Below are 25,945 nucleotides of genomic sequence, written 5' to 3'. Positions count from 1 at the left end.
AAATTAAAAATGGGCAGAGGAACGGCATAGATGTTTTTCCACAGAAGAAATACCCACGGCCATCAAATACATGGAAAACAATCTCAACATCATTAATCAGCAGGGAAGTGGAAACCAAAACCACAGGGAAGTATTATGTCACTCCTGTTAGCACAGATACTATTGGAAAGACAAAAAGTAAGTGTTGGAGGGGTGTCTGGGTCGTACAGTCCATTGAGTATCCAAGTCAGTTTCAGCTCAGGTCGTGATCTCAGGGTCATGAGACTGACCCCTGACTTGTGCTCTGCACTCAGCTGGGAATCTGCTTAATGCTCTCTCTCCCTCCTCTTCTCCCTCCCCACCTCAAATTAATAAATCTTGGGGGGAAAAGCATTGGTGAGGTTCTGGAGAAAAGGGAACACTTGGGCATTGTTGGTGACAATGTATAATGATGCAGCCACTTTGGGAAACAGTATGGATATTTTTCAAAAAATTAGTAACAATATAATTGTCCAATTCCACCTTTAGGGGTTTATCTGAAGAAAACTTAAAAAACTAACTTGAAAAGGTATATGCACTCTCATCTTTACTCCAGCATTATGTACAAGAGCCAAGATATGGAAACAACGTAAGTGTCCATTGATGGGCAAATGGATAAAGGAAATATGGTACACACACACACACACACACACACACAAAAGAAAATGTTGCCGTTTGTGACCATATGGATGGACCTTATGGAGATTATCCTAAGTGAAATAAATCAGAGGACAAATACCATGTGGCGTCACTTTTATGTGGAATCTAAAACAACAAACAAAAAAAACCCTCATAGATACAAAGGACAGACTAGGGGGTAGGTAAGGTGTGAAGGGGGTCAAAAGGTAGAAACTTCTAGATCTAAAATAAGTCATGGGGATTAATGTAAGACATGGCAGTTATAATTGATAATACCATATTAGGTATTTGAAAGTAGTTAGACTAAATCTTAAAATTTCATAAGGAAAAAAATGTAACTACATATGGTGCGGGTTGTTAACTAGACTTAGTCCGATGATCATTTTGCAATATATACAAATATTGAATCATTATGTTGTATACTCATATAGCGTCAATTATATCTCAAAAATAATATGCATATAAAAATAATGGCCTCCTTTTTCCCTATCACCCTTGCAATTGCTGGAAAGTTACTCTAGGGAACATGAGTTTGCCCAGACCTTCAGGTCTCCAAAACATCGGCACTGGGGGCACCTGGGTGACTCAGTAGATTAAACATCCAACTCTTGGTTTCGGCTCAGGTCATGATCTCAGGGTCCTGGGATCAAGCCCTGCATCCAGCTCCACGCTCAGTAAGGAGTCTGCTTGAGATTCTGTCCTTCTTCCTCTGCCCCTCCACCCCCCCACATGCATGCTCCCACACATATGCACCCTCTAAAATAAATCTTTAAAGAAAAACACGTGAGAGTGAGAAACAGGGAGGTGGGAACTTTGTAACACCAGGCATTGCTGCTGCCTGTCAATTGCTTCATGATGACTTCAGTGCTATTGGAAAGTAGTATTGTACCCAGACAAGAGAATTTTTAGGTTCTCCAGGCATTCTGCATCTCCTGTTCTCTCATGCTTTCTATTCTTAGCCAAATTTTGCTCTTTTCATCTGCACTAGACCCTAGGGTGGAATTCAAAGGGAAAAAGATAAAGCATCCACCTGCCAAGTCCCTTATTCCTGATCGGTCTGATAAAGGGAACATGTGTCCTGACACGGACTCCATTAGGTAATACCTGTGACAGATCCTCTCTGTGTGACATCTACCTGGACTATCTCTGGCTCCCCAGTCATGATTAACCCTCTTTTTATAGGCTTCTTTGCAAAATTTCCACTTCAAAGTTGTAAAGCCACGAGGCCCGGGGTTCTCACGATGTGAGCCCCAGAGCAGCGGCTTCGGCCACGCTTGGGAACATGCTCAAAGTGCCAATCATCCAGCCCTATCCTAGACCTACTGAAGCAAAGACTGTGGGCATGGGGCCCCATTCTATGCTTTAGCAGTGTTCCAAGTGATTCAGAGGCTGCTTCAATTTGAGAAGCACTACATAATTCATGTATGCACTTTCTTGTTGCTTTGGCCGTCCTCAGCCCGCAGAGCTCTAGAGTCATCCCAACGTCTATGACTTAAATCAGATTTTTCTGTTCTTCAAATTCCAGTCGTTTAAAATCACATCACAATTTTACCCAGATTCCCTCTCTCTGTATATCTGCAATCCACAGAGTAACATCTAGCAGATTCTGTGACAGGTTTGTAAAAAAGTCATGAGCACAGGGTGTGAGCCAGTAGTTCTAAATTACCAACAGCTTCCAACACATACTTTGGGATTTTTTGTTATACATTTTCAGATGTCAACATAGTCCTCTCCCTAGGTTTACGGTTTTCAACTTGAAAGAGAACTCCAAGTACACTCTGAGAAGCTCTGCTCACCCCTGGAAATAGTAACTTTAACTTTGTCTTAGTTTTGAGTCATTTCCTCCAGTTACTTAGCTCCAACGGGGTTCCAAGCACTGTGCTAGGTACTGGATAGCAAATGTTGAGGGGATCTGGGGGTGACCTCATAAGTGTCACCTCTGGAGAGGTGTTAGCCGATGCAGCAGGACAAAAAAAAAAAAAAGTATATCCCAAAGGTTCTGAGTATACCCCGCCTTCTCCCTCTTTCAGCCAACTAAAGATAATTCAGATATCTTCATTTCTTTTTCCCTCCCTTGCCCTCTGACTTTTTGATCTTAGTATGGATGGGGTGCTCTTTCTGGGGGGAGAGAGAGAAATCAAACATGGAGGAGGGGTTGCCAAAAAGCAGATGGAAAACAGACACGTTAAATAATCTGTTGTGTCACTGGCTAAGGACGTATTTCTATCCTACACTCTCCCAAGGGAACTCTGTGAATCTCTTGGAACATCTAAGCTGGGGCTCAAGTCCTCTTTCATTTTCTTCTTCTGGGAATATGGAAAGGCTGCATTGTCCAGCCTGCCTTGAAGTTTGGTTGCAATCATGGGATGGATTCTAGCCAATGGACTTGGAGAGAATAATCTTATGCTTCCATCAGGAAGCATGGAAGAGGGGTAGGGTTTGTTGTCCTCTCTCCCAACCCCTTTGCAAAAACCTGGAATTCCTATGTTCTAAATGTTGACTCTACAGGATGGTGGGACCACCACCAGCCTTGGCCCCGAAAGACTTTGAAGAGTAGTGACTAAGGACTATGAACACGTAGCCCTCCTTGCACTGTGGGAGAAAAAGGACGGGTGAGAAAGGAAGATTTTGAGCAGTTTTGCTTTAGCCTAATTATCCTTTTCACAGTGGTCAAGAGAGGCAAGTAAATATTTGGGATTGTTCTGAAATTACCTTTTGGCTGTTGAGTTCTGCTTTTTGAAGGCACCATGACTCCAAGCCTGAGCACCATGATTCTAGCTTTGTTAAGTGTTACCAAAGGAAAATATAGTTGTTAAAATGGGGGTATTGACAAGTACCCTGGAAGCACGGAGGTAAAAGAGGCCAAGCCTGGAAAAGCTAACTGGATGCCTGCTCTCCTAATAGCACGAAGGATTGCGTAGGTCCTTTTCATAGCCTTTTCCCTACCCACGCCAACCCCATCCAGCAGAAAGAAAGACAAAGCAAAGACAAAGCATAGCCCCTTGGTTAAAGGGGGAAAAGACAACATGGGAAATTATCCACCACCTGATAAATATGCACGCGCAGCACCATGCCAGTTAGCATGGTCCTAGAACACTCAGACTACAAGCAACTCAACATTGAAGGTTACGTGGAATTCATACTGAGTAGTAAGAAATCAGGGAACATGATCCCCAAAAAAGTACACTGTAAGGGTACAATTTAAGGCCAGGGCTTCCACCTACCTGAGCTGCAGGGCTAGGGCTGGAGGCATGATCTTTGCTCCTATCCTGCCGATGAGGGTCGGGAACACACCTACAAGCTCCACCACCGTGATGTGTCGAAGATCCAGGCTACACTGTGCTTGCTGAAAAACAAAACAAAACAAAAATGTAACAACAAAGGGAGAAGTGTGAGCATGAAGAAAGACTTCCAGGTCAAACTGCAGAGTGCCAGCAACAGCAGTGTTCTGCTCTGGGTAGTTTATCTGCCTGCTCCAAACATTCTTGAAAACAGTGGAGAAATTGGGGTTCAACCAGTGGTTATAAAACCTAAATACCCTCTTAGAGAAACCACTTGGAGATGGCTTAGCAATCAGATTTTGAAAACCTAAGCAAGTTGGCAGTCTGTGTTTTTCCAGAAGGGGGTGAGACTTTGCATGAGCTGAAGATCCTAGAAGGTGTCCAAAACCACCCCCCAGAGAATTCTCAAATTTGTTTTCAAGGATAGAAGAGTATTGCCAGAGTCCCCTTATCTGCCCTTGCTTCTCCCCCACTCCCTCATCCCAAGCTCCTCACACCCAAACACAGTAAGAAAAGACACAGTAATCAAAGGCTTCAGTCTTCGTCTGGTGCCCTAGTTTTGACATCTGGTGATCTATTATGGCTGCTGCCCGTAGGACACCCTTTGAGAGCCTGACACTAGAGGCTGGGCATAGGGGGGAGAGGGCTTGCATTTCTGGGTCCCAAGGGACCATAAAAATTGGAGACAGAGTTATTGGAGAAGTACAATTCCTACAGCACAGCAGAGAGGAAGACTAAAATACACCAGCAGTCTTTTCCTTTTGAGATTTTCTTTGAGAGAGCATGTGAGCATGTGCACAAGTTGGTGGGGGTGGGGAGCAGAGAGAGGAGAAGCAGACTCCTCTGCTGAGCAGGGAGCCCGACATGGGACTCAATCCCAGGACTTCAGGACCATGACCTGAACATTTAGACTGAGCCCCGCCCCCCACCCAGGCACCCTTATCAGCATCCTTTTTGAGAATGGGACCTGCCTACTTGTCCAGGAGGTTTGGCCTGAGGGGCAGGCTTCCAGATTTGTATGTGTCTAGGGGCCTCCAGAGGTGCCCTCAGGGAGTGGCGATAAGGGGATGCCATCTTCGGGCTGTAGCTCTGCCTCATTCCACTTCACTGTTATCTTCCAGAAAGGAGCTTATTTCTTTGTCTGGTAACTTGATTTTTATGGCTGCCACCCGGGAACCCATCCCTATCAACTGACTGTGGTGTCTAGTGGGGCTTCGGCTAGCGGTCGTCCAGGCCACAACCAAAAAAGAGAGGGTTCCTCACTAGCTACCACCTCATGGCACAGCAAGGGGTGCCAGACCCAGTAGCTCAGTCATATGTGAAAGAGGCCTGTGAGCTTATCAGCACAGCTGCCTCTCATTAAATACACCTCAAAGGACAGCCTGCAACCCTTCCCTTGGACGGCAGACCCTGTCCCTTCATGCTCTCCCTTGTCCACACTCCAGAGCGACAGCATCTACCAGAGGGGAGCTGTGTAAAAACTGGTGCCCCAGTTTTTAATGTCTGGTGCCTGGATTTTTGTGGCTGCCACTCACAAAATGCCCCATGATGGCCTGGCTCTGGTGGCTGGAAGGGCCTGCATTCCTGGGTCCTATGGGATGGTAACAGTCAGAGTTCCTGGCAGGCTCCCACTCCTAGGGCACTGGACAGCCAACTGAGGCACAACCCTGGTATGGCTGTGAAAGAGGCCTGTTTGTCCTGGATCTTTGGCCAAACGGGCGGACTTCAGGCTTGGCGCACATCTAGAGGCCTGCGGAGATACTCAGGGAACACTGGCCAGGGGACACCATCTTTGTTTGCTCTTGCTCTCCCCCCAACCCTGGAGGTTTTCTGGGCTATGCCCAGGCAGCACAATTCACTCACTGCCCCACCCATGATGGGTCAAGACTCACAGCCACTCCTGACCAGGGAGCCTCTTTGGGCAAATCTGCAAGTTGCCATAAGTGAACCCTTCCAGTCCTGCCAAGAGAGGAGCATGAGTCATGGCCCCACTGGCTGTGGAATATGGCTTCTACCCACCTCCCTCTGACAGGGAGGATAGGTAAGAACACCAGGGCACTACCCAACCGGACCACTCCCGAGCTGGGAGGTAGGTGGGCAGAGCTGATTACCACCAGAGTGAACACAGTAGTCCTGTTTGGACATGAACTTGAGGCTTGGCTTGACTGGAGTCAAGTCCAGAAATGAAGAGCATTAGCAACCTTGGAGCTTCTGCTCCCACTGAACCCAACAGGGAAACCAAGGCACCACCCACTCATTCGTCACCTGACTGCTGAGTACAGCTTCCCGACTGCCCGACCAGGGTGTCTTCCCACAGCACAAGGGATGCTGGTACGCCTGTGTGACAACCCTGCTTAGAGTGGCACTTGAACAGAGGGTAGGGTCCATGACTCTTCCTGTCTGCAGAGCAAAACTGGCAGCGTCACCTGACCGTGACATTCAGTGCCTGCTTTTGCCTCATTCAGGTCCACGAACAGTGAGCTGTGCAGGCCCTGGGTTTCATCCTGCGCCCTGCCCTTGCCAGAGCTGGGAAGCTGTCATAGCTCTACCTCCTGCTGAGGATAGTAGCCAGTCCTGCCTAATAAGCCTGACCTGAGAATCCAGCCCATCCTACAGCTTCACTTAGGTAAGAAAGCAAGCCAGCTGTCCTATCCAGCTCTTCTCAGTAGTGGTCCACACACCCCATCCCCCAACCACCGGCCTTAGAACTAGAATAGTTCTAAGGTCTAAATAGGTCTAAAATATACCCTAAGAGCAGGACCCACATGCCCAAAGACACTACCAGAAGACACAGCCAAAACACCAAAACTGAGCTGGTTGCAGAGGAACTATCTTCCCCAGAGCAAAACTGCAAAGTCTGGAAGAGAACACTTACTCATGTGTACAGACCAACATAAGGAATCGAGGATCATAAACAATCAGCAAAGGAAACCCATCAATGGCAGTTCCAAAGGGAACTAATAAAGCTCTAATAACGATGTTAAATAAATGGAAATCTATGAATGGTCAGAGAATTCAGAATAATTCTAGGTTTAGTGAACTACAAGAATGCATAGACAACAAAATTAGGAAAGCAATGCATGAACAAGACAAGAAGTTCAAAAGTTCAACAAAGAAAGAGCAACAATTAAAAAAAAAACAAACAAACAAAAAACAGGGACACCTGGGTGGCTCAGTTGATTAAGCATCTGCCTTTGGCTCAGGTCATGATCCCAGGGTCTTGGGATCAAGCGCCGCATCGGGCTCCCTGCTCAATGTGGAGCCTGCTTCTCCCTCACCCTCTCCCTCTGCCATTTCCCCTGTTTTGTGCTCTGTCAAATAAATAAAATTTTTTAAAAAATAAATTGAAAAAAAAATCCTAGAGTTAAAGCATATAGTACTCAACTGAAGAATTCCATACAGAGCATCCAAAGCAGTCTTGGCTATGCAGAAGGGAAAAAAAAAATCAGCGACCTGGCAGATGCAGCATTTGAAACTATTCAGAGGATAAAAAAGAATAAGGAATGAAAAAGAAGGAATAAAGCCTAAAGGACTTATGGGACAGAATGGAAAGAAACAATATTCACATTATGGGAATTCCAGAAGGAGGAAAAAAGGGGAGAAAGGGGAAGAAAGTGTATTTAAAACAATAATCACTGAAAATTTCCCAAACCTGGAGAGAGAAATAGAGATTCAGATCAAAGATGCCCAGATGATCTCAAATACGGCTATACTGAGACACACCACAAGTAAATTGTCAAAAGTCAAAGATAGAACAAGAATTTGAGAAACAGCAAAAGAAGAGAGAAGTTACTTACAAGGGAAGCCCATAAGATAATTAGTGCATTTTTCAACAGAAACTTTTCAGGCCATAAGATAATGGGTTGGCATATTCAAAATATTGAAAGAAAAAGAAAACTGTCAGCTAAGCAAAATATACCAGGTGAAGGGGTTCTTCAGAAACGGGGAGATTAAGATTTTCCTGATCAAACCAAAGTTGAGGGAATTCATCTCCATTAGACCTGCATTACAAGAAATGCCAAACAGAGTTCATTAAGTAGAAATAAAATAATACTTAGCTGACATCATAAGAAGGCAATATAAAAGTCACTATTGATGGTAAAGTATATGATCAAAATTGGATGGTAAGGATGATGCTTAATTCACTTACAACTCTAGTTTTAAAGTTAAAAATGGAGTAAAAATGACTCAAACTACAATCATCTGTTATTAGTTACACAATATAAAAACATATGAACTAAAACATCAATAACCTAAAATGTGAAAGGGAGGAGAAGTATAAATATAAAGCTTAGGAATGCTATTGAAGTTAAGTTGATATTGGTTTAAAATAGAGTGTTACAATTTTAAGATATTTTACTTAAGCCTCATGGTAACCACAGGGAAAAACCTATAGTAATTATACATAAGAACATGATGAAGTCAAAGCATACTGAAACCATAAGACATCAAACACACACACAAAAAGACAGAAAGTAAAGATATAAGAAACAATAGATCTACAAAACCATAAAGAAAACAAATAACAAAATAGAAGGTACATTCTTCTCAATAATTATTTTAAATGTAAACACATTAAATTCTTCAATCAAAAGAATACGTGAATGGATTTTTTTTTTAAAAAAGAGATCTAACTATATGCTGCCTACAAGAGACTCACATTAGCTTTTAACACACAGAGACTCAGAGTGTGTGGATGAAAAACAATATTTCAAGTAAATGGGAACCACAAAAAATATAAGTAGCTATACTTGTACAATACAAAACACTTTAACCTAAAAATGGTAAAAAGAAACAAGGGGCACCTGGATGGCTCAGTAATTTAAGCGTCTGCCTTCAGCTCAAGTCATGATCTCAGGGTAGGGTCCTTGGAATGAGCCCCGTGTTCAGCCCCCTGATCCTCAGTGAGTCTGCTTCTCTCTCTCTCTCTCTCTCTCTCTCTCTCTCTCTCTGTGTCCCACCCCATACTCATATATGCACTCTGTCTCAAATAAATAAATAAAATCTTAAAAGAGATGAAGAAGTTCATTATGTAATGATAAAGGGATCAATACATCAGGAAGATATAAAAATTGAAAACATTTATGTACCCAACATCAGAGCAACTAAATATATAAAGCAAAAACAGAGATAAAAGGACAAATAAACAGTAATAATACTTGTGGACTTTAATATCCCTCCATCAACAACGGAGAGATCATACACTCTCCAAAGATAGCCAATAAGGAAACAGTGGATTTGAACAATACTGTAGACCAAATGGATCTAAATAACATACACAGAACTTTCTATTTGAGAACAGCAGAGCACACATTCTTCAAATACTCATGGAACATCTCCTAGGATAGACCATATATTAGGCCACAAAACAAGTCTTAGTTCAGTAAGGATAAAATCCTACCAAGTATCTTCCTTGCACATAATGATATAAAACTAGAAATCCATAACAAGAGGAAAGTAGAAATGCCCAGATATACGGAAATCAAACACTTCCCTGAACAGCCACTGTATTGGAGAAGAAATCAAAGGGGATATAAAAAAAAAGTATCTTGAGACAAATGAAAACACAACATATCAAAACATAAGGGATACAGCAAAAGCAGTTCTGAGAAGGAAGTTCATAGCAATAAAAGCCTATATTGGGGTGCCTTGGTGGCTCAGTCATTAAGTGGCTGCCTTCAGCTCAGGTCATGATCCCAGGGTCCCGGGATCAAGGCCCACATCGGGCTCCCTGCTCAGAGGGAAGCCTGTTTGTCCCTCTCCCACTCCCTCTGCTGTATTCCCTCTCTCACTCACTCTCTCACTCTCTCTCTCTCTCTCTCTCTCTCTCTCTGTCAACTAAATAAAAAAAATTTTTTAAAAGCCTGTACTAAGAAATTTCCCAAATAAACAACCTAATTTTATGCCTTAAGTAACTAGAAAAAGAAAAACAAACTGAGCCAGAAGTTAATAGAAGGAAGAAAATAAGATTAGGGTAGGAATAAACTAAACATAGAAAAGGAAAATAGGAAAAAAATTAACCAAACTAAGAGTTGTTTGTTTGAAAGATAAGCAAAATTGACATAACTAAACTGACTAAAGAAAACAAGGTTCCAAATCAACAAAATTATAAATGAAAAAGGAGATGACACAGCTGATATCACAGAAATATAAAGAATCACAAGAGGCTACTATGAACACATACATGCCCAAAACTGGACAACCTAGAAGAAATAGAAAACTTCTTAAAAACATAGAAACTACCAATACTAAATTAAGAAAAAGTTAAAAATGTGAATAGTCTGGGATGCCTGGGATTGAGCCCCATGTCGGGCTCCTGCTCGGCAGGAAGTCTGCTTCTCCCTGTGCCTCTCACCCCACTCATGCCCTTTCTCTCTCTCAAATAAATAAATAAAATCTTTAAGAAAATGTGAATCGTCTAAATACTAGTAAGGAGACTGAATCAGTAATCTAAAACCTCACAACAAAAAAATGCCCAGGACAAGATGATTTCACTGGTGAGTTTTACCAACCAGTTAAAGAAGACTTAAAATTCATCCTTCTCAAATTCTTCCCAAAAGGTGAAAAGGAGGGAATTCTTCCAAACTCATCTTATGAGGCCACCATTACCCCCAAAACCACAGCCAGAAAAGGATAAACCAACATCCCTGATGTTGATGTTGGCTCAGTCGGTAGTGTCTAACTTTTGATTTCAGCCCAGGTTGTGACCTCAGGGTCCTGGGATTGAGCCCCACATCGGGCTCTGTGCTCAGTGCGGAGTCCACTTGGTCCTCTTCCTTTGCTCCTCCCCTGGCTTGTACTCTTATTCTTTCTCTCAAATAAATAAATAAAATAAAATAAAATAAAAAACAGGGACGCCTGGGTGGCTCAGTTGGTTAAGAGGCTGCCTTCGGCTCAGGTCATGATCCCAGTGTCCTGGGATCGAGTCCCACGTCGGGCTCCTTGCTCAGCAGGAAGCCTGCTTCTCCCTATGCCTCTGCCTGCCTCTCTGTCTGCCTGTGCTCACTCTCTCTGACAAATAAATAAATAAAATCTTTAAAAAAAAATAAAACAGAAAATGCTTAGGAATAAACTAACCAAGGAGGTGAAAGATCTCTACTCAGAATTACAAGGCAGTGATGTCAAAGAAAACACAATTAAATGAAAAGGTATCCTGTATTCATAAATTGAAAGAATACTGTTTAACTGTGCATACTACCAAAAGCCATCTATAGATTCAATGCAATCACTATCAAAATTGCAATGGATTTTTTTTTACAGAAGTAAAAAAAAAAATCCTAAAAATTTTATGGAACCACAGAAGAACACAAATATCCAAAGCAATCCTGAAAAGAACAAAACAGGAATCATTACACTATAGAATCAAAAGACTGTTCTACTGGCATAAAAAGAGACACACAGATTGATGAAACAGACTTGAGAGTTCAGAAGTAAACCCAAGTATATGCAGACAGCTAGTATTTGACAAGGGATGCAGGAATACTCAATGGAGAAAAGACAGTCTCATCAATAAATGTTGCTGGGGAAATTGAATATTCACATGTAAAAAAAGGAAATTAGACCTGTATCTTATACCCACAAAAATTAACTTGGAATGATTAGAGACTTAAACATCAGACCTGAAACCATGAAATTCTTAGAAGGTAAATTAAGGAAAAAGCCCCTTGACAGGAGTCTTGACATTGATTTGGATATGCACCTAAAGCACAAGTAATAAAACAAAATGGGACTACATCAAACTACAAAAAGCTTCTGTACAGCAACAGAAACAAAAAAAATGTGAAAAGAAAACTTACAGAATGGGAAAAATATTTGTAAGCTATATATCTAGTAAGGGTTTATAGTCCAAAATATATAAAGAACTCTTACAGCTCAATAGCAAAACAGAACAATGGAATATTACTCAGCCATCAGAAAGGATAAATATTAACCATTTACACCATTGTGGAGAGAACTGGAGGGCATTATGCTGAGCAAAATAAGTCAATCAGAGGAAGACAATTATTGTGTGGTTTTACTCATATGTGGAATATAGAAAGAACACAGAGGATCATAGGGGAAGGGAAAGAAAACTGAATGGGAAGTCATCAGGGACAAAAACCATGAGAGACTCTTAACTCTAGGAAACAAACTGAGTGTTGCTAGAGGGGAGGTGGGTGGGGGGATGGAGTATCTGGGTGATGGGCATTAACGGGGGCATGGGATGTGATTGATGAGCATTGGGTGTTATATGTAACTGATAAAACATTGAAGACTACATCTGAAAATTATGATATACTATATATTGGCTAATTGAATTTAAATAATTAAAAAAACTCACAAAAATTCCCACAAATAATCCAATTTAAAAATGGGAAATATCAGAATAGAAATTTCTCCAAAGAAGATACACAAAAAGTCAGCAGGCAAATGAAAAGATGCTCAACGTCACTACTCATCGGGGAAATGCAAATCAAAACCATGAGATAGCCTCATCCTGTTAGAATGCTATCAGCAAAAAGACAAAAGATAACAAGTCCTGGTAAGGATGTGGAGAAAAGGGAACCCTTGTGTGCTGCTGGTGGGAACGTAAATTGGTGCTGTCATTATAGAAAATAATATGGCGGTTACCCCCCCAGATTAAAAATAGAACCTTCATATGACAGCAATTCCATTTCTGAATAGTTATCCAAAGGAAACAAGAACACTCACTAGAAGAGTGTTCAGTGCAGAATTGTCTACAAGAGCCAAGACAAAGAAACAACCTCAGTGTCCATTGATGAATGAATGGATTAAGAAAATAGGAGAGGGGCACCTGGGTGGCTCAGTGGGTTAAGCCTCTACCTTTGGCTCAGGTCATGATCTCAGGGTCCTGGGATCCAGTCCCACATTGGGTTCTCTGCTCAGTGGAGAGCCTGTTCTCCCCACCGCCTGCCTGCCTCTTGGCCTACTTGCGATCTCTCTCTGTCAAATAAATAAGTATTCTAAATAAGTATTTTAAAGAATACTTTAAAAAAAGGAAAATAGAAGATACACACAATGAAATATTACTCAGCCAAAAGAGAATAAAACTTTGTCGTTTGCAACACCATGAATGGACCATGAAGACACTATCTTAAGTGAAATAAGTTAGAGAAAGGCAAATAACGTTTGATCTCACTTATATGTGAAATGCCAGCAACAACAACAACAACAGCAAAACACCAAATTCTTGGAAAAAGCTATCTTTAGATTTTTGGTTACCAGAGGTGGGAGTTGGAAGGGAGGGGGAATTGGAGAAAGGTGGTCAAAAGGTAGAAACTTCGTTACAAAATAAATATATCCTAAGGATATAATATGAACCATGATGAGTACAGTTAGCACTGCTGTAGGATATGTATGGAAGTTGTTAGGAGAGAACGACCTGAGAGTTTACATCTCAAGGAAAAAATTTTTTCTTTTTGATTTCCAGTTTTATTGTATATACATGAGCTGATGGATGCTAACTTACATGTATTGTGAAGCGATCACCACAGTAGGTCAAATCATTATGCTGTACACCTTAAACTCAGACAATGATGGAGGTCAATTATATCTGAAAATACCTGGGGAGAAAAGACCCAGAGAGAAGCAAATGTGGCAATGGCATATAGTAGATTCTTAATAACTGGGAAGTCAGTTCTATAGAAAAGATCCAATGAAATGATGGAGATATGTGATTACTTGATAAGCAGTTCAAAGTAATGGTCATAAAGATGCTCACTGAACTTGGGGAGAAGAAAGAATGAGCAGAGTAAGAACTTCAACTCATAGATTAAAAAAATATGAGAGTGGTTAAAGAGCAGACTAGATGAAGCAGAAGAAAGGATCAATGAACTTGAACACAGGGCAGTGGAACCCAATCAACAATAAAAAGGAAAAGAAAATGAAAACAGTAAAAATAGCTTAATAGACTTATGGGACATTAACTGGAGTAACATTTACCTTGTAGGGACCCCAGAAGGAGAAGAGAGAAAGGGGCAGAAAACTTATTTGATGAAGTAATGGCTTAACCCATCTCTAATCTGAAGAAGGACACAGACATCCATCCAGATCCAGGAAATACAGAGAGTTCAAATAAGAGAAACCCAAGGAGAGGCACATAACAAGACACAGCATAATTAAAATTTCAAAGGTTAAAGTCAAGAAGAGAATCTTAAAGCAGCAAAGGAAAACTATCTTTTTAAGTGCAAAGGGAACCCCCATGAGCCCTCTTAAGATTTTTCAGCAGGAACTTTTCAGGCCAGAGGGAGAGGCACAATACATTCAAAGTGCTGGGGGGAAAACAAACAAACAAACAAATGAAAAAAAACAACTCCCAACCAAGAAGACTAACCAGTGAAAGTTATCATGCAGAATACAAAGACATAAAGATTTTTTTAAAGATTTTATTTATTTATTTGACAGAGAGAGATCACAAGTAGGCAGAGAGGCAGGCAGAGAGAGAGAGGAGGAAGCAGGCTCCCTGCTGGGCAGAGAGCCTGATGCGGGACTTGATCCCAGGACCCTGAGATCATGACCTGAGCCGAAGGCAGCGGCTTAACCCACTGAGCCACCCAGGCGCCCCAAAGACATAAAGATTTTTACAGACAAATAAAAGTTAAAGGAATTCATCACCACTAAACCAACCTTACAAAAAACCGTTAAAGACACTTCTTTAAGCTGAAATGAAAGGGCAGTAATTCATAACAGAAAGACTCACTGGTAAAGGTAAATATATAGGTAAATTGGTGGATTGATCACATAAAGCTAGTATGAAGGTTTAAAGACAAGAGTACTAAAAATACATTAAGGGATAAACAAGATAAAAGATGTCCACTATGGGAGGAGGGGCAAGATGGTGGAGAAGTAGGAGACCCTGTTTCAACTGGTCCCCTAAAGTGAGCTAAATATCTACCAGAACCCTCTGAAAACCCATGAAATCAGCCTGAGATGTAGGATTATACACTGCTGGATCTCTACAGGGGCAGATGACGACAGCGGACAGGTTAAGCGTACTGGGGATGCACAGACTAATATCAGAGGATAAACAGAAGGGGGAGGGAGCCACCAGAAGTGGCCCATTGGAAAGTAATACCCCAATACGAAAGTGCCCTGTGATTGGAGACCAGCATTGACTTGGAGTCTGGTTAAAAGCACTCACAAAGAGCAAAAGATCTTAAGGGGCAACTGGTGGAATCAGGCGGTCACGGGCCTGGGCCTAAGCCCATGGACCCAGGACAGCCACCACTGGTGACCACCCATGCCAGACAGAGTGTGGCAGCACAGCCTCCAGTTCCTGGTCTTGGAGCCCTCAGGGTTGCACAGCTTGAGGCAGTCTGGTGGACGCTCTCTAGAACCACAGCCTTTTGTGCTCTGCGCACACTGTGCACCTGGAATCTGAACCACACTTCCCACCTGCACCTGAGAGAGCTCCATGCGGGTGCTAGCTGGCAGTCTCTAGGACCGGCCAAGGGTCAGGATGCTCCCAGCCCAGGCCTGAAGGAACTCAGCTCAATCTCTGGAAGGGATCCCTCGGAGGCAGAGGCAGATGTGGGGTAGCCAAGTGAAAGCGTACCTGGCCTGCTCCTCAGACAGCAGTCCCAGAAAGGGCAGCCCCCGGAAGTGGGATCCCTGGACCATTATCGTTCATGGTTTTGGTACAGAGGTGCAGGGACAGGCGGGCACTTGGGCAACCTCTGAGACGGTGGCTGGTGATGTGCACTGCCTATGGGAGTTGCATGGTTCAGTGGAGATTGCAGAGGGGGAGTCTGTGTGTTCTGGACCAACCAGAAGGGAGCCGACTGAGGCTTCTCTGAGACGGAGGTCTGGGTGCAGTTTGCTTTCCTCTAAATCTCTGAAAAGCTGCAAAAAGCCACCAAAGAACAAGAACCCCCAGAGAACAAAAGCCTGAAAAACTGATTTCCACAGAGCCCAGCCCCCTGATATGGGGCAGGAGGACTCAACCCAAGCGAGAATGACTGAAAAACAAAGTGGCAGGCCCCTCCCCCTGAAAGCCAGCAGATAGAAGGAGAGGACACCACCATAGGGTCCCCATAAAACTGTAAAGCCCCAATATCAGAAGAAAACAATATATTAAGCTCCCAGTATTGCCCTAAACCCTATTTCATAGATACAGCTTTTTAAAAAATTCATTCTCACGATTCTTATTCTTTCTTTAACCTACCTACCATTACAACTAGAAGTTTAATATAACATATTCCATAATAACCTTTTAACATGAACTTTTTCATATGTATACCTGTATTTTCTTTTTCTTTTCTACTTTTTAAAATATACATACAGATATAAGCTTCAAGGTAATCCTCTTTCCCTAATCAATACTACCCTTATATATAAACCAGTTTTAATTTCCCTTTATCTCTAGAAAGTTGAGTCCTTTAACAAAGATATCAAGATACACCCAAGAAGAACCAAAATAACCTTCCTTGCCCACATCCAGGATTTATAACCACCCTCCCATCTTCTTCTGTCAGTGTTTTGTGTATTTGTTTTTCTTCTGGTATTATATAAATCTTATACTTGGGGTTCATTTTGGCGAGTTCTTTTTTTTCTTGTCATTTACTTTTGTCAGTCTTTTTGTTTGTCTGTTTTTGTTTATATACCTTATAAATCTTACTTTCGGGGTTCATTCTGGCTGGGTTTTCTTTTTCCCCTTTTTTTTTTCTTTTTGGTGGCAACTTCTGATTGCTTAGAAGCATTCCAGGGTGCACCTTGCAGGAACGTGGTTGATACATTCAACTATACATTCCCTCACCCACCTCTCACTGAAAGGACTAGGAGGACGGACACCCAACAGAGGAAAAATTCAGAGACTGTGCCCTCTCCATCAGAACTATAGGATATGGACATAAACAGTATGTCAGAAAGAGAATTCAGGGTTAACAATTATCCAGGCAATGGCTAGGTTGGAGAAAACCATTAGTGACAACATAGAATCTTTAAGGGCAGAAGGGAGACCCGACTTGGCAGAAGTTAAAAATGTTATCAATGAGATTAATTCTAATATAAATACTCTAACAACTAGGGTAACTGAGACAGAAGATAGAACTAGTGATCTACATGACAAAATGGTAGAGAAAAAGGATCAGGAGGAGGCATGGAACAAACATCTTAGAAGCCATGAAAACAGAATTAGGGAATTAAATGATGCTATGAAACGTTCCAATGTCAGAATTATTGGGATCCCTGAGTGGGTGGAGAAAGAGAGAAGACAAAAAGATATAGTTGAACAAATTCTGGATGAAAATTTTCCCAGTCTCGGGAAAGGAACAAGCCTTTGGGTCCTCGGGGCAAAAAGAACAGCCATCAAAATCCACAAATCTAGAAAGACCTCAAGGGACTTAATTGTGAGGCTCACAAATCATAGTTTTAGACAGGAGCTTCTGAGGGCAGCTAGGGGTAAAAGTCCTTATGTACAGAAGAAGGTCCATTAGAATAATGTCAGACTTGTCCACAGAAACCTGGCAAGCCAGAAAGGGCTGGCAAGACATATTTCAGGCACTAAATGAGAAGAACATGCATCCAAGAATACTTTATTCAGCAAGGCTGAATTCAAAATGGATGGAGAGATAAAGAGCTTCTAAGACCGGCAAGGTTTAAGAGTATGTGACCATAAGTGACTCTTAATCTCACGAAACAAACTGTGGGTTGCTGGGGGGAGGGGGGTTGGGAGAAGGGGGGTAGGGTTATGGACATTGGGGAGGGTATGTGCTTTTGGGTAAATTGGAAGGGGAGATGAACCATGAGAGACTATGGACTCTGAAAAACAATCTGAGGGGTTTGCAGTGGCGGGGGGGGTGGGAGGTTGGGGTACCAGGTGGTGGGTATTATAGAGGGCACAGCTTGCATGGAGCACTGGGTGTGGTGAAAAAATAATGAATACTGTTTTTCTGAAAATAAATAAATTGGGAAAAAAAAAAGAGTATGTGGCCACCGAGCTGGCACTACGACATATATTAAGGGGGGGTTATAAAAGAACAAAGAACCCAAGAGTGACATAGAACAGAAATTGACAGAGACAATCTATAGAAACAAGGACTTCACAGGCAACATGATGTCAATAAAAACATATCTTTCTATAATCATTCTCAACATGAATGGCCTAAACGCTTCCATAAAATGGCATAGGGCTACATACTGGATAAAACGACAGGACCCATCCATATGCTGTCTACAAGAGACCCATTTGGGACCTAAAGATACATCCAGACAGAAAGTGAAGGGATGGAGAAGCATCTTTTATGCCAATGGGCGTCAAAAGAAAGCTGGGGTAGTGATTCTCATATCAAATAAATTAGATTTTAAACTAAAGACTGTAGTCAGATAAAGAAAGATACTACCTCATTCTTAAAGGGTCTATCCACCAAGAAGATCTAATAATTTTAAATGCCCCCAATATGGGAGCAGCCAACTACATAAGCCAACTGTTAATAAAAATACAGAGTCCTATTGATATGAATACATTAATAGTAGGGGAACTTAACATGCCACTCTCAGTAAGAGACAAATCATCCAAGCAGAAAACCAGTAAAGAAACAAGAACTTTGAATGACACGTTGGACCAGATGGACCTCACAGATATATAAAGAACATTACACCCTAAAACAGAAAACTCATTCTCCTCAAGGGCACATGGAACTTTCTCCAGAATAGACCACATACTGGGTCAAAAATAAGGGTTCAACCGATACCAAAAGATTGAGATTATTCCCTGCATATGCTCAGACCACAATGTTTTGAAACTGGAACTCAACCACAAGAAAAGGTTTAGAAGGAATTCAAACACTTGGAAGCTAAAGACCACCCTGCTTAAAAATGTTTGGTTAACCAGGAAATCAAGGAAGAACTTAAACAATCATGGAAACCAATGAGAATGAAGACACATCAGTCCAAAACTGATACAGCAAAGGCAGACCTAAGGGAGAAATACAAAGCCATCCAAGCCTCCCTCAAAAAAACTGAAAAATCCAGAATACATCAGCTCTCTTTACACCTTAAAGAACTGGAAAAGCAACAACAAATTAAGCCAACCCCATGCACAAGAAGGGAAATAATCAAGATTAGAGCAGAGATCAATGAGATAGAAACTAGAGATACAGTAGAACACATCAACAAAACGAAAAGCTGGTTCTTGAAAGAATCATTAAGATTGATAAACTACTCGCCAAACTAATCCAAAAGAAAAGAGAGAGGACCCAAATTAATAAAATAATGAATGAAATGGGGAGAGGTCAAGACTAACACCAAGGAAATAGAAAAAATCATCAGAAATTATCATCAACAGTTAAATGCCAATAAGTTAAACAACCTAGAAGAAAGGTATGCATTCCTGGAAACCTATGAACTGAATTAGGAAGAAATTGACAACCTGAATAGACCAATATCTAGTAATGAGATTGAAGCAGTGATCAAAAACCTCAAAAACAAAAACAAGAACCTGGGACCTGATGGATTCTCTGGGGAATTCTACCAAACATTCAAAGAAATAAGATCTATTCTTCTGAAGCTGTTTCAAAGAATTGAAGCAGAAGGAAAACTTCCAGACTCTTTCTATGAAGCCAGCATTACCCTGATCCCCAAACCAGGCAAAGACCCCAACAAAAAGGAAAATTTCAGACCAATATCCCTGATAAATATGGATGCTAAGATTCTCAACATGACCCTAGCTAATAGGATCCAACATTACATTAAAAATATTATCCCACAGTACATTAAAAAGATTATCCACCAGGACCAAGGGGATTTATCCCTGGGATGCAAGGTGGTTCAACATTCGCAAATCAATCAATGTGATAGAAGAAATCTATAAGAGATGAGAGAAGAACCACATGGTCCTCACAATTGATGCAGAAAAAGCATTTGACAAGATACAGCATCTGTTCCTGATTAAAATGCTTCAAAGTATAGAGATAGAGAGAACATTCCTCAGCTTCATAAAATCTATCTATGAAAAACCCACAGCAAATATCATCCTGAAAAGCTGACAGTCTTCGCTTTGAGATCAGGAACACAAGGATAGTCTCTCTCACCACCATTGTTCAACAAAGTACTAGAAGTCCTAGCAACAGCAATCAGACAACAAAACAAAATATAAGGTATTTAATTTGGCAAAGAAGAAGTCAAACTCTCTCTTCGCAGATGACATGATACTTTATATGGAAAACCCAAAGCCTTCACCCCCAAACTACTAGAACTCATACAGCAATTCAGTAATGTGGCAGGATACAGAATCAATGTAGAGAAATCAGTTGATTTCTTATACACTAACAAAATAAAGAAATTAGAGAAATCAATTCCATTTATTATATAGCACCAAAACCCATAAGATTCCTGGGAATAAACCTAACCAAAAAGGTAAAGGATATCTATTTGAGGAACTACAGAACACTCATGAAAGAAATTGAAGACACAAAAAGATGGAAAAGCATTCCATGCTTATGGATTGGAAGAAAAAACACTGCTAAAATGTCTACACTGCCTACAGCAGTCTATGCTTTCAATGCCATCCCAATCAAAATTCCACAAGCATTTTTCAAAGTGCTGGAACAAACAATGCTAAACTTTGTATGGAACCAGGAGACCCTGAATTTCTAAGGGAATGTTGAAAAAGAAAAACAAAACTGGGGCATCACATTGCCTGGTTTCAAGCTTTACTACAAAGCTGTGATCACCAAGACAGCATGGTACTGGCCCAAAGACACACAGACCAGTGGAACAGAGTAGAGAGCCCGGATATGGACCCACAATTCTATGGTCAACTAATCTTCAACCAAGCAGGAAAAAATATCCAGTGGGAAAAAGACAGTTTCTTCAATAAATGGTGCCAGGAAAATTGGACAGCTATGTATAGAAGAATGAAACTTGACCATTCTCTTACATCATGCACAAAGATACACTCAAAATGAATAAAAGACCTCAATGTGAGGCCAGAATCTATCAAAGTCCTAGAGGAGAACATAGGCAGTAACCTCTTCGACATCAGCCACAGCAATTTCTTGAGAGCTTGTTTGGAGGTTCTAGCAGGGGAGCGCAGCTACTCGTATACCCTTGACCGAAGAACGGTCCTCTCCTCTATCGGGGAAGGTTGTCCTCTTTGACCGAGTGCGCAGCTTCGGGAGGGACACACATGGAGTGGCGAGGGAGGAAGGGGACACCCGCCTAGCCAGCCAGATCAGCCGAATCAACCCTGGCGATCAATGGCGTGACAGATGTCGCAGCCAGATCGCCCTCACATCCAGCCACAGCAATTTCTTTCAAGACATGTCTCCAAAGGCAAAGGAAAAAAAAGTGAAAATAAGCTTTTGGGATTTTATCAAGATCAAGAGCTTCTGCACAGCAAAGGAAACAGTCAATAAAACAAAGAGGCAACCCACGGAATGGGAGAAGATATTCGCAAATGACACTACAGACAAAGGGCTGATATCCAAGATCTATAAAGAACTCCTCAAACTCAACACACAAAAAACAGATAATCATATCAAAAAATGGGCAGAAGACAGGAACACAGACTTCTCCAAAGAAGACATACAAATGGCTAACAGACACATGAAAAAATGTTCATCACCATTAGCCATTAGGGAGATTCAAATCAAAACCACATAGAGATACCACCTTACTCCAGTTAGAATGGCCAAATCAACAAGACAGTAAACAACATGTGTTCGAGAGGATGTGGAGAAAGGGGAACCCTCTTACACTGTTGGTGGGAATGCAAGTTGGTGAAGCCACTTTGGAAAACAGTGTGGATATTCCTTAAGAAATTAAATATAGAGCTACCCTATGACTCTGCAATTGCACTACTGGGTATTTACCACAAAGATACAGAGATAGTGAAAGGAAGGGCCATCTGTACCCCAATGTTCATAGCAATGACCACAGTTGCCAAACTGTGGAAAGAGCCAAGATGCCCTTCAACAGACAAATGGAAAAAGAAGATGTGGTCCATATATATATAATGGAGTTTTATGCCTCCATCAGAAAGGGTGAATACCCAAATTTTCTTTCAACATGGATGGGACTGGAGGAGATTATGCTGAGTGAAATAAGTCAAGCAGAGAGAGTCAATTATCATCTGGTTTCACTTACTTGTGGGGCATAAGGAATAGCATGGAGGACATTAGGAGAAGGAAAAGTGAATTGGGGGAAATCGGAGGGGGAGATGAACCATAGGAGACTGTGAACTTTGAGAAACAAACTGAAGGTTTTAGACAGGAGGGGGATGGGGGGATGGGTGAGCCTGGTGGTGGTTATTAAGGAGGGCCTGTCTTGCATGGAGCACTGGGTATGGTACATAAACAACGAATCTTGAAATACTGAAACATAAATAAATAAATAAATAATCAGTGATCTCAGATGCAGGAGAGCCTGAAGGCTACAGGAAACTGAGTCCCTGCCCTTAAAGGGGCAGCATAACAGAAAGCCCTGCTGAGATACAGCACAGATGCAGCAGTTTGAAAAATGTTTGGGGCATATGAAGAAAAGATCTGTTTATTCATCTCAGAGTGTATACTGGAGAGGCAGTGATCTTGGAGAGATTTCTCTAATAACAGAAGAGCTATAGGGCCTCTTACTCGACCCCTCTAATGTAGATACACAGACCCCAGCAGGACCAGTGCAGCCCCAGCACTCTTCACCTATCTGGCTAGCAGTGAGCCCTGGCACCTTGCTGGCACTCTACACTGCCTCCCTCCATTCTCCTCCAATACACCTTTGGCAGGAATCCATCCAAGGTTGCGCTCCAAGTGCAGCAGTGTGTAAGCAACCCCAACAGGGGCTAGCACCTTCCCCAAAGTGTCTCCTGCCCTGGGGAAAGGGGGAAAAACCCCACACATATCAATTCGACTTTGGCCCCAGCAGTGGACCGGGAGCAAACACCTGGTCTGAGTGCAAGAGCCACCCACCAATGAAAGCTTCTGTGGCCCAACGCATGGAAAGTACCCTTCAGTTTGGTGCTACTCTACTTCTGGCCCAGCGACAACACAGGGACCAAACCCTGCTCAGAACAGGCAAACAGGTTCTGATGAACAGGATGCATTGCTCTGCAGGGCACTACAGGAAGAGAAGGAGATGTATCTGACATTCTTAACACATAAACAGACACAGAAAGTTAGGCAAAATGAGGAGACAGAATATGTCCCAAATTAAAGAATGGTGGTGGGGGGGGATCACAGCAAGAGCACTAAAATAAATGGAGATAAGTAATATATCTGATAGAGAATTTTAAGTAACGGTCATAAAGGTACTAACTGGACTTGAGAAAAGTGTGGAGGACCTCAGTAAGACTCTCAACAAAGAGAAGGAAAACATAAAAAAAAAGAATCAGAGATGAGGAACTCAACTGAAATTAACAACATGCTCGATGGAATAAACAGACTAGAGGAAGCAGAAAAACAGATCAGCAACCTGGAGGACAGGGTAATGGAAAGCAATCAAGCTGAATGGTAGAGTAAAAAGAATAAAAAATGAAAATATACTAAGGAAACTCAGTGACACCATCAAGCATAATAACATTTGCATTATAGGGATTCCAGAAGAAGAAAAGGGGACAGAAAATTTATTTGAAGAAATAATAGCTGAAAACTCCCTGAATCTGCAGAAGGAAACAGAAATCCAAATCCAGGAGGCACAGAGAGCCCCCAGCAAATTCAGCCCAAGGAAGTCCACACCAAGAAACACAGGAATTAAAATGGCAAAAAGCACTGATAGAGAATTTTAAAAGCAGCAAGAGAAAAGAAAACCATTACTTACCAGGGAAACCCTACAAGGCTGTCACTGCTTTTTCAGCAGATACCTTGCAGGCCAGAAGGAAGTGGCAGGACATATTCAAAGAGCTGAAGGAGAAAAACCTACAACCAAGGATCTCTGTCTAGCGAGGCTATCATTCAGAATAGAAGGAGAGATAAAGAAGTTCCTGGACAAGCAGAGGTTAAAGGAATTCATCACCCCTACACCAGTCTTTTATAAGAAATGTTACAGAGTACAGATCCTTTACTTCTTTGGTTAGGTTTATTCCCAGGTATCTTATGGTTCTTGGTGCTATAGTAAATGGAATCGATTCTCTAATTTCCCTTTCTGTATTTTCATTGTTAGTGTATAAGAAAGCCACTGATTTCTGCACATTGACTTTGTATCCTGCCACGTTGCTGAATTGCTGGATGAGTTCTAGTAGTTTGGGGGTGGAGTCTTTTGGGTTTTCCATATAAAGAATCATGTCATCTGTGAAGAGAGAGAGTTTAACTTCTTCATTACCAATTTGGATACCTTTTATTTCTCTCTGTTGTCTGATTGCTGTTGCTAGGACTTCTAATACTATGTTGAACAAGAGTGGTGAAGTGGGCATCCTTGTCTTGTTCCTGATCTCAATGGGAAGGCTGCCAGCTTTTTCCCATTGAGGATGATATTTGCTGTGGGTCTTTCATAGATAGATTTGATGAGGTTCAGGAATGTTCCCTCTATCCCTGTACTTTGAAGCGTTTTAATCAGGAACGGATGCTGGATTTTGTCAAATGCTTTTTCTGCATCAATTGAGAGGATCTGTACTCAAGGAACTACAGAAAACTCATGAAAGAAATTGAAGAAGACACAAATAGATGGAAGACCATTCCATGCTCTTGGATCGGAAGAATAAACATCGTTAAAATGTCTATACTGCCTAGAGCAATCTATACTTTTAATGCCATTCCGATCAAAATTCCACCAGCATTCTTCAAAGAGCTGGAGCAAATAATCCTAAAATTTGTATGGAATCAGAAGAGACCCCGAATAGCTAAGGAAATGTTGAAAAACAAAAATAAAGCTGGCGGCATCACGTTACCTGATTTCAAGCTTTATTACAAAGCTGTGATCACCAAGACAGCATGGTACTGGAATAAAAACAGACACATAGACCAGTGGAACAGAGTAGAGAGCCCAGATATGGACCCTCTACTCTATGGTCAATTAATCTTCGACAAAACACGAAAAAATATACAGTGGAAAAAAGACAGTCTCTTCAATAAATGGTGCTGGGAAAACTGGACAGCTATATGTAGAAGAATGAAACTCGACCATTCTCTTACACCGTACACAAAGATCAACTCAAAATGGATAAAAGACCTCCACGTGAGACAGGAATCCATCAGACTCCTAGAGGAGAATATAGGCAGTAATCTCTTTGATATCAGCCACAGCAACTTCTTTCAAGATACGTCTCCAAAGGCAAAGGAAACAAAAGCGAAAATAAACTTTTGGGACTTCATCAAAATCAAAAGCTTCTGCACAGCAAAGGAAACTGTCAAAAAAACAAAGAGGCAACCCACGGAATGGGAGAAGATATTTGCAAATGACAGTACAGACAAAAGGTTGATATCCAGGATCTATAATGAACCCCTCAAACTCAACCCACACGAAACAGGCAAACACATAAAAAAATGGGCAGAAGATATGAACAGACACTTCTCCAATCAAGACATACAAATGGCTATCAGACACATGAAAAAATGCTCATCATCATTAGCCCTCAGGGAGATTCAAATTAAAACCACATTGAGATATCACCTTACACCAGTTAGAATGGCCAAAATTAACAAAACAGGAAACAACATGTGTTGGAGAGGATGTGGAGAAAGGGGAACCCTCTTCCACTGTTGGTGGGAATGCAGGTTGGTGCAGCCTCTTTGGAGAACAGTGTGGAGATTCCTCAAGAAATTAAAAATAGAGCTTCCCTATGACCCTGCAATTGCACTCCTGGGTATTTACCCCAAAGACACAGATGTTGTGAAAAGAAGGGCCATCTGTACCCCAATGTTTATAGCAGCAATGGCCACAGTCGCCAAACTATGGAAAGAACCAAGATGCCCTTCAACGGATGAATGGATAAGGAAGATGTGGTCCATATACACTATGGAGTATTATGCCTCCATCAGAAAGGATGAATACCCAACTTTTGTAGCAACATGGACGGGACTGGAAGAGATTATGCTGAGTGAAATCAGTCAAGCAGAGAGAGTCAAATATATGGTTTCACTTAT

At 41.6% G+C, this 25,945-nt stretch overlaps 1 protein-coding gene across 1 annotated transcript in view; it reads right to left on the bottom strand.

Moving 5' to 3' along the window:
- Window positions 1-25,945, bottom strand: part of RPGR (retinitis pigmentosa GTPase regulator) — a 204,894-nt gene that overhangs the window by 10,372 nt on the left and 168,577 nt on the right. Inside the window, exon 25 of the mRNA XM_044235957.1 lies at window positions 3,882-4,003. Within this exon, the coding sequence (XP_044091892.1) occupies window positions 3,882-4,003 (122 nt within the window). The remainder of the gene's footprint in view (window positions 1-3,881; window positions 4,004-25,945) is intronic.

Source organism: Neovison vison, chromosome X (genome assembly GCF_020171115.1).
Source record: "Neovison vison isolate M4711 chromosome X, ASM_NN_V1, whole genome shotgun sequence".
NCBI lineage: Eukaryota > Metazoa > Chordata > Mammalia > Carnivora > Mustelidae > Neogale > Neogale vison.
This window is presented reverse-complemented; position numbering and strand designations above follow the sequence as displayed.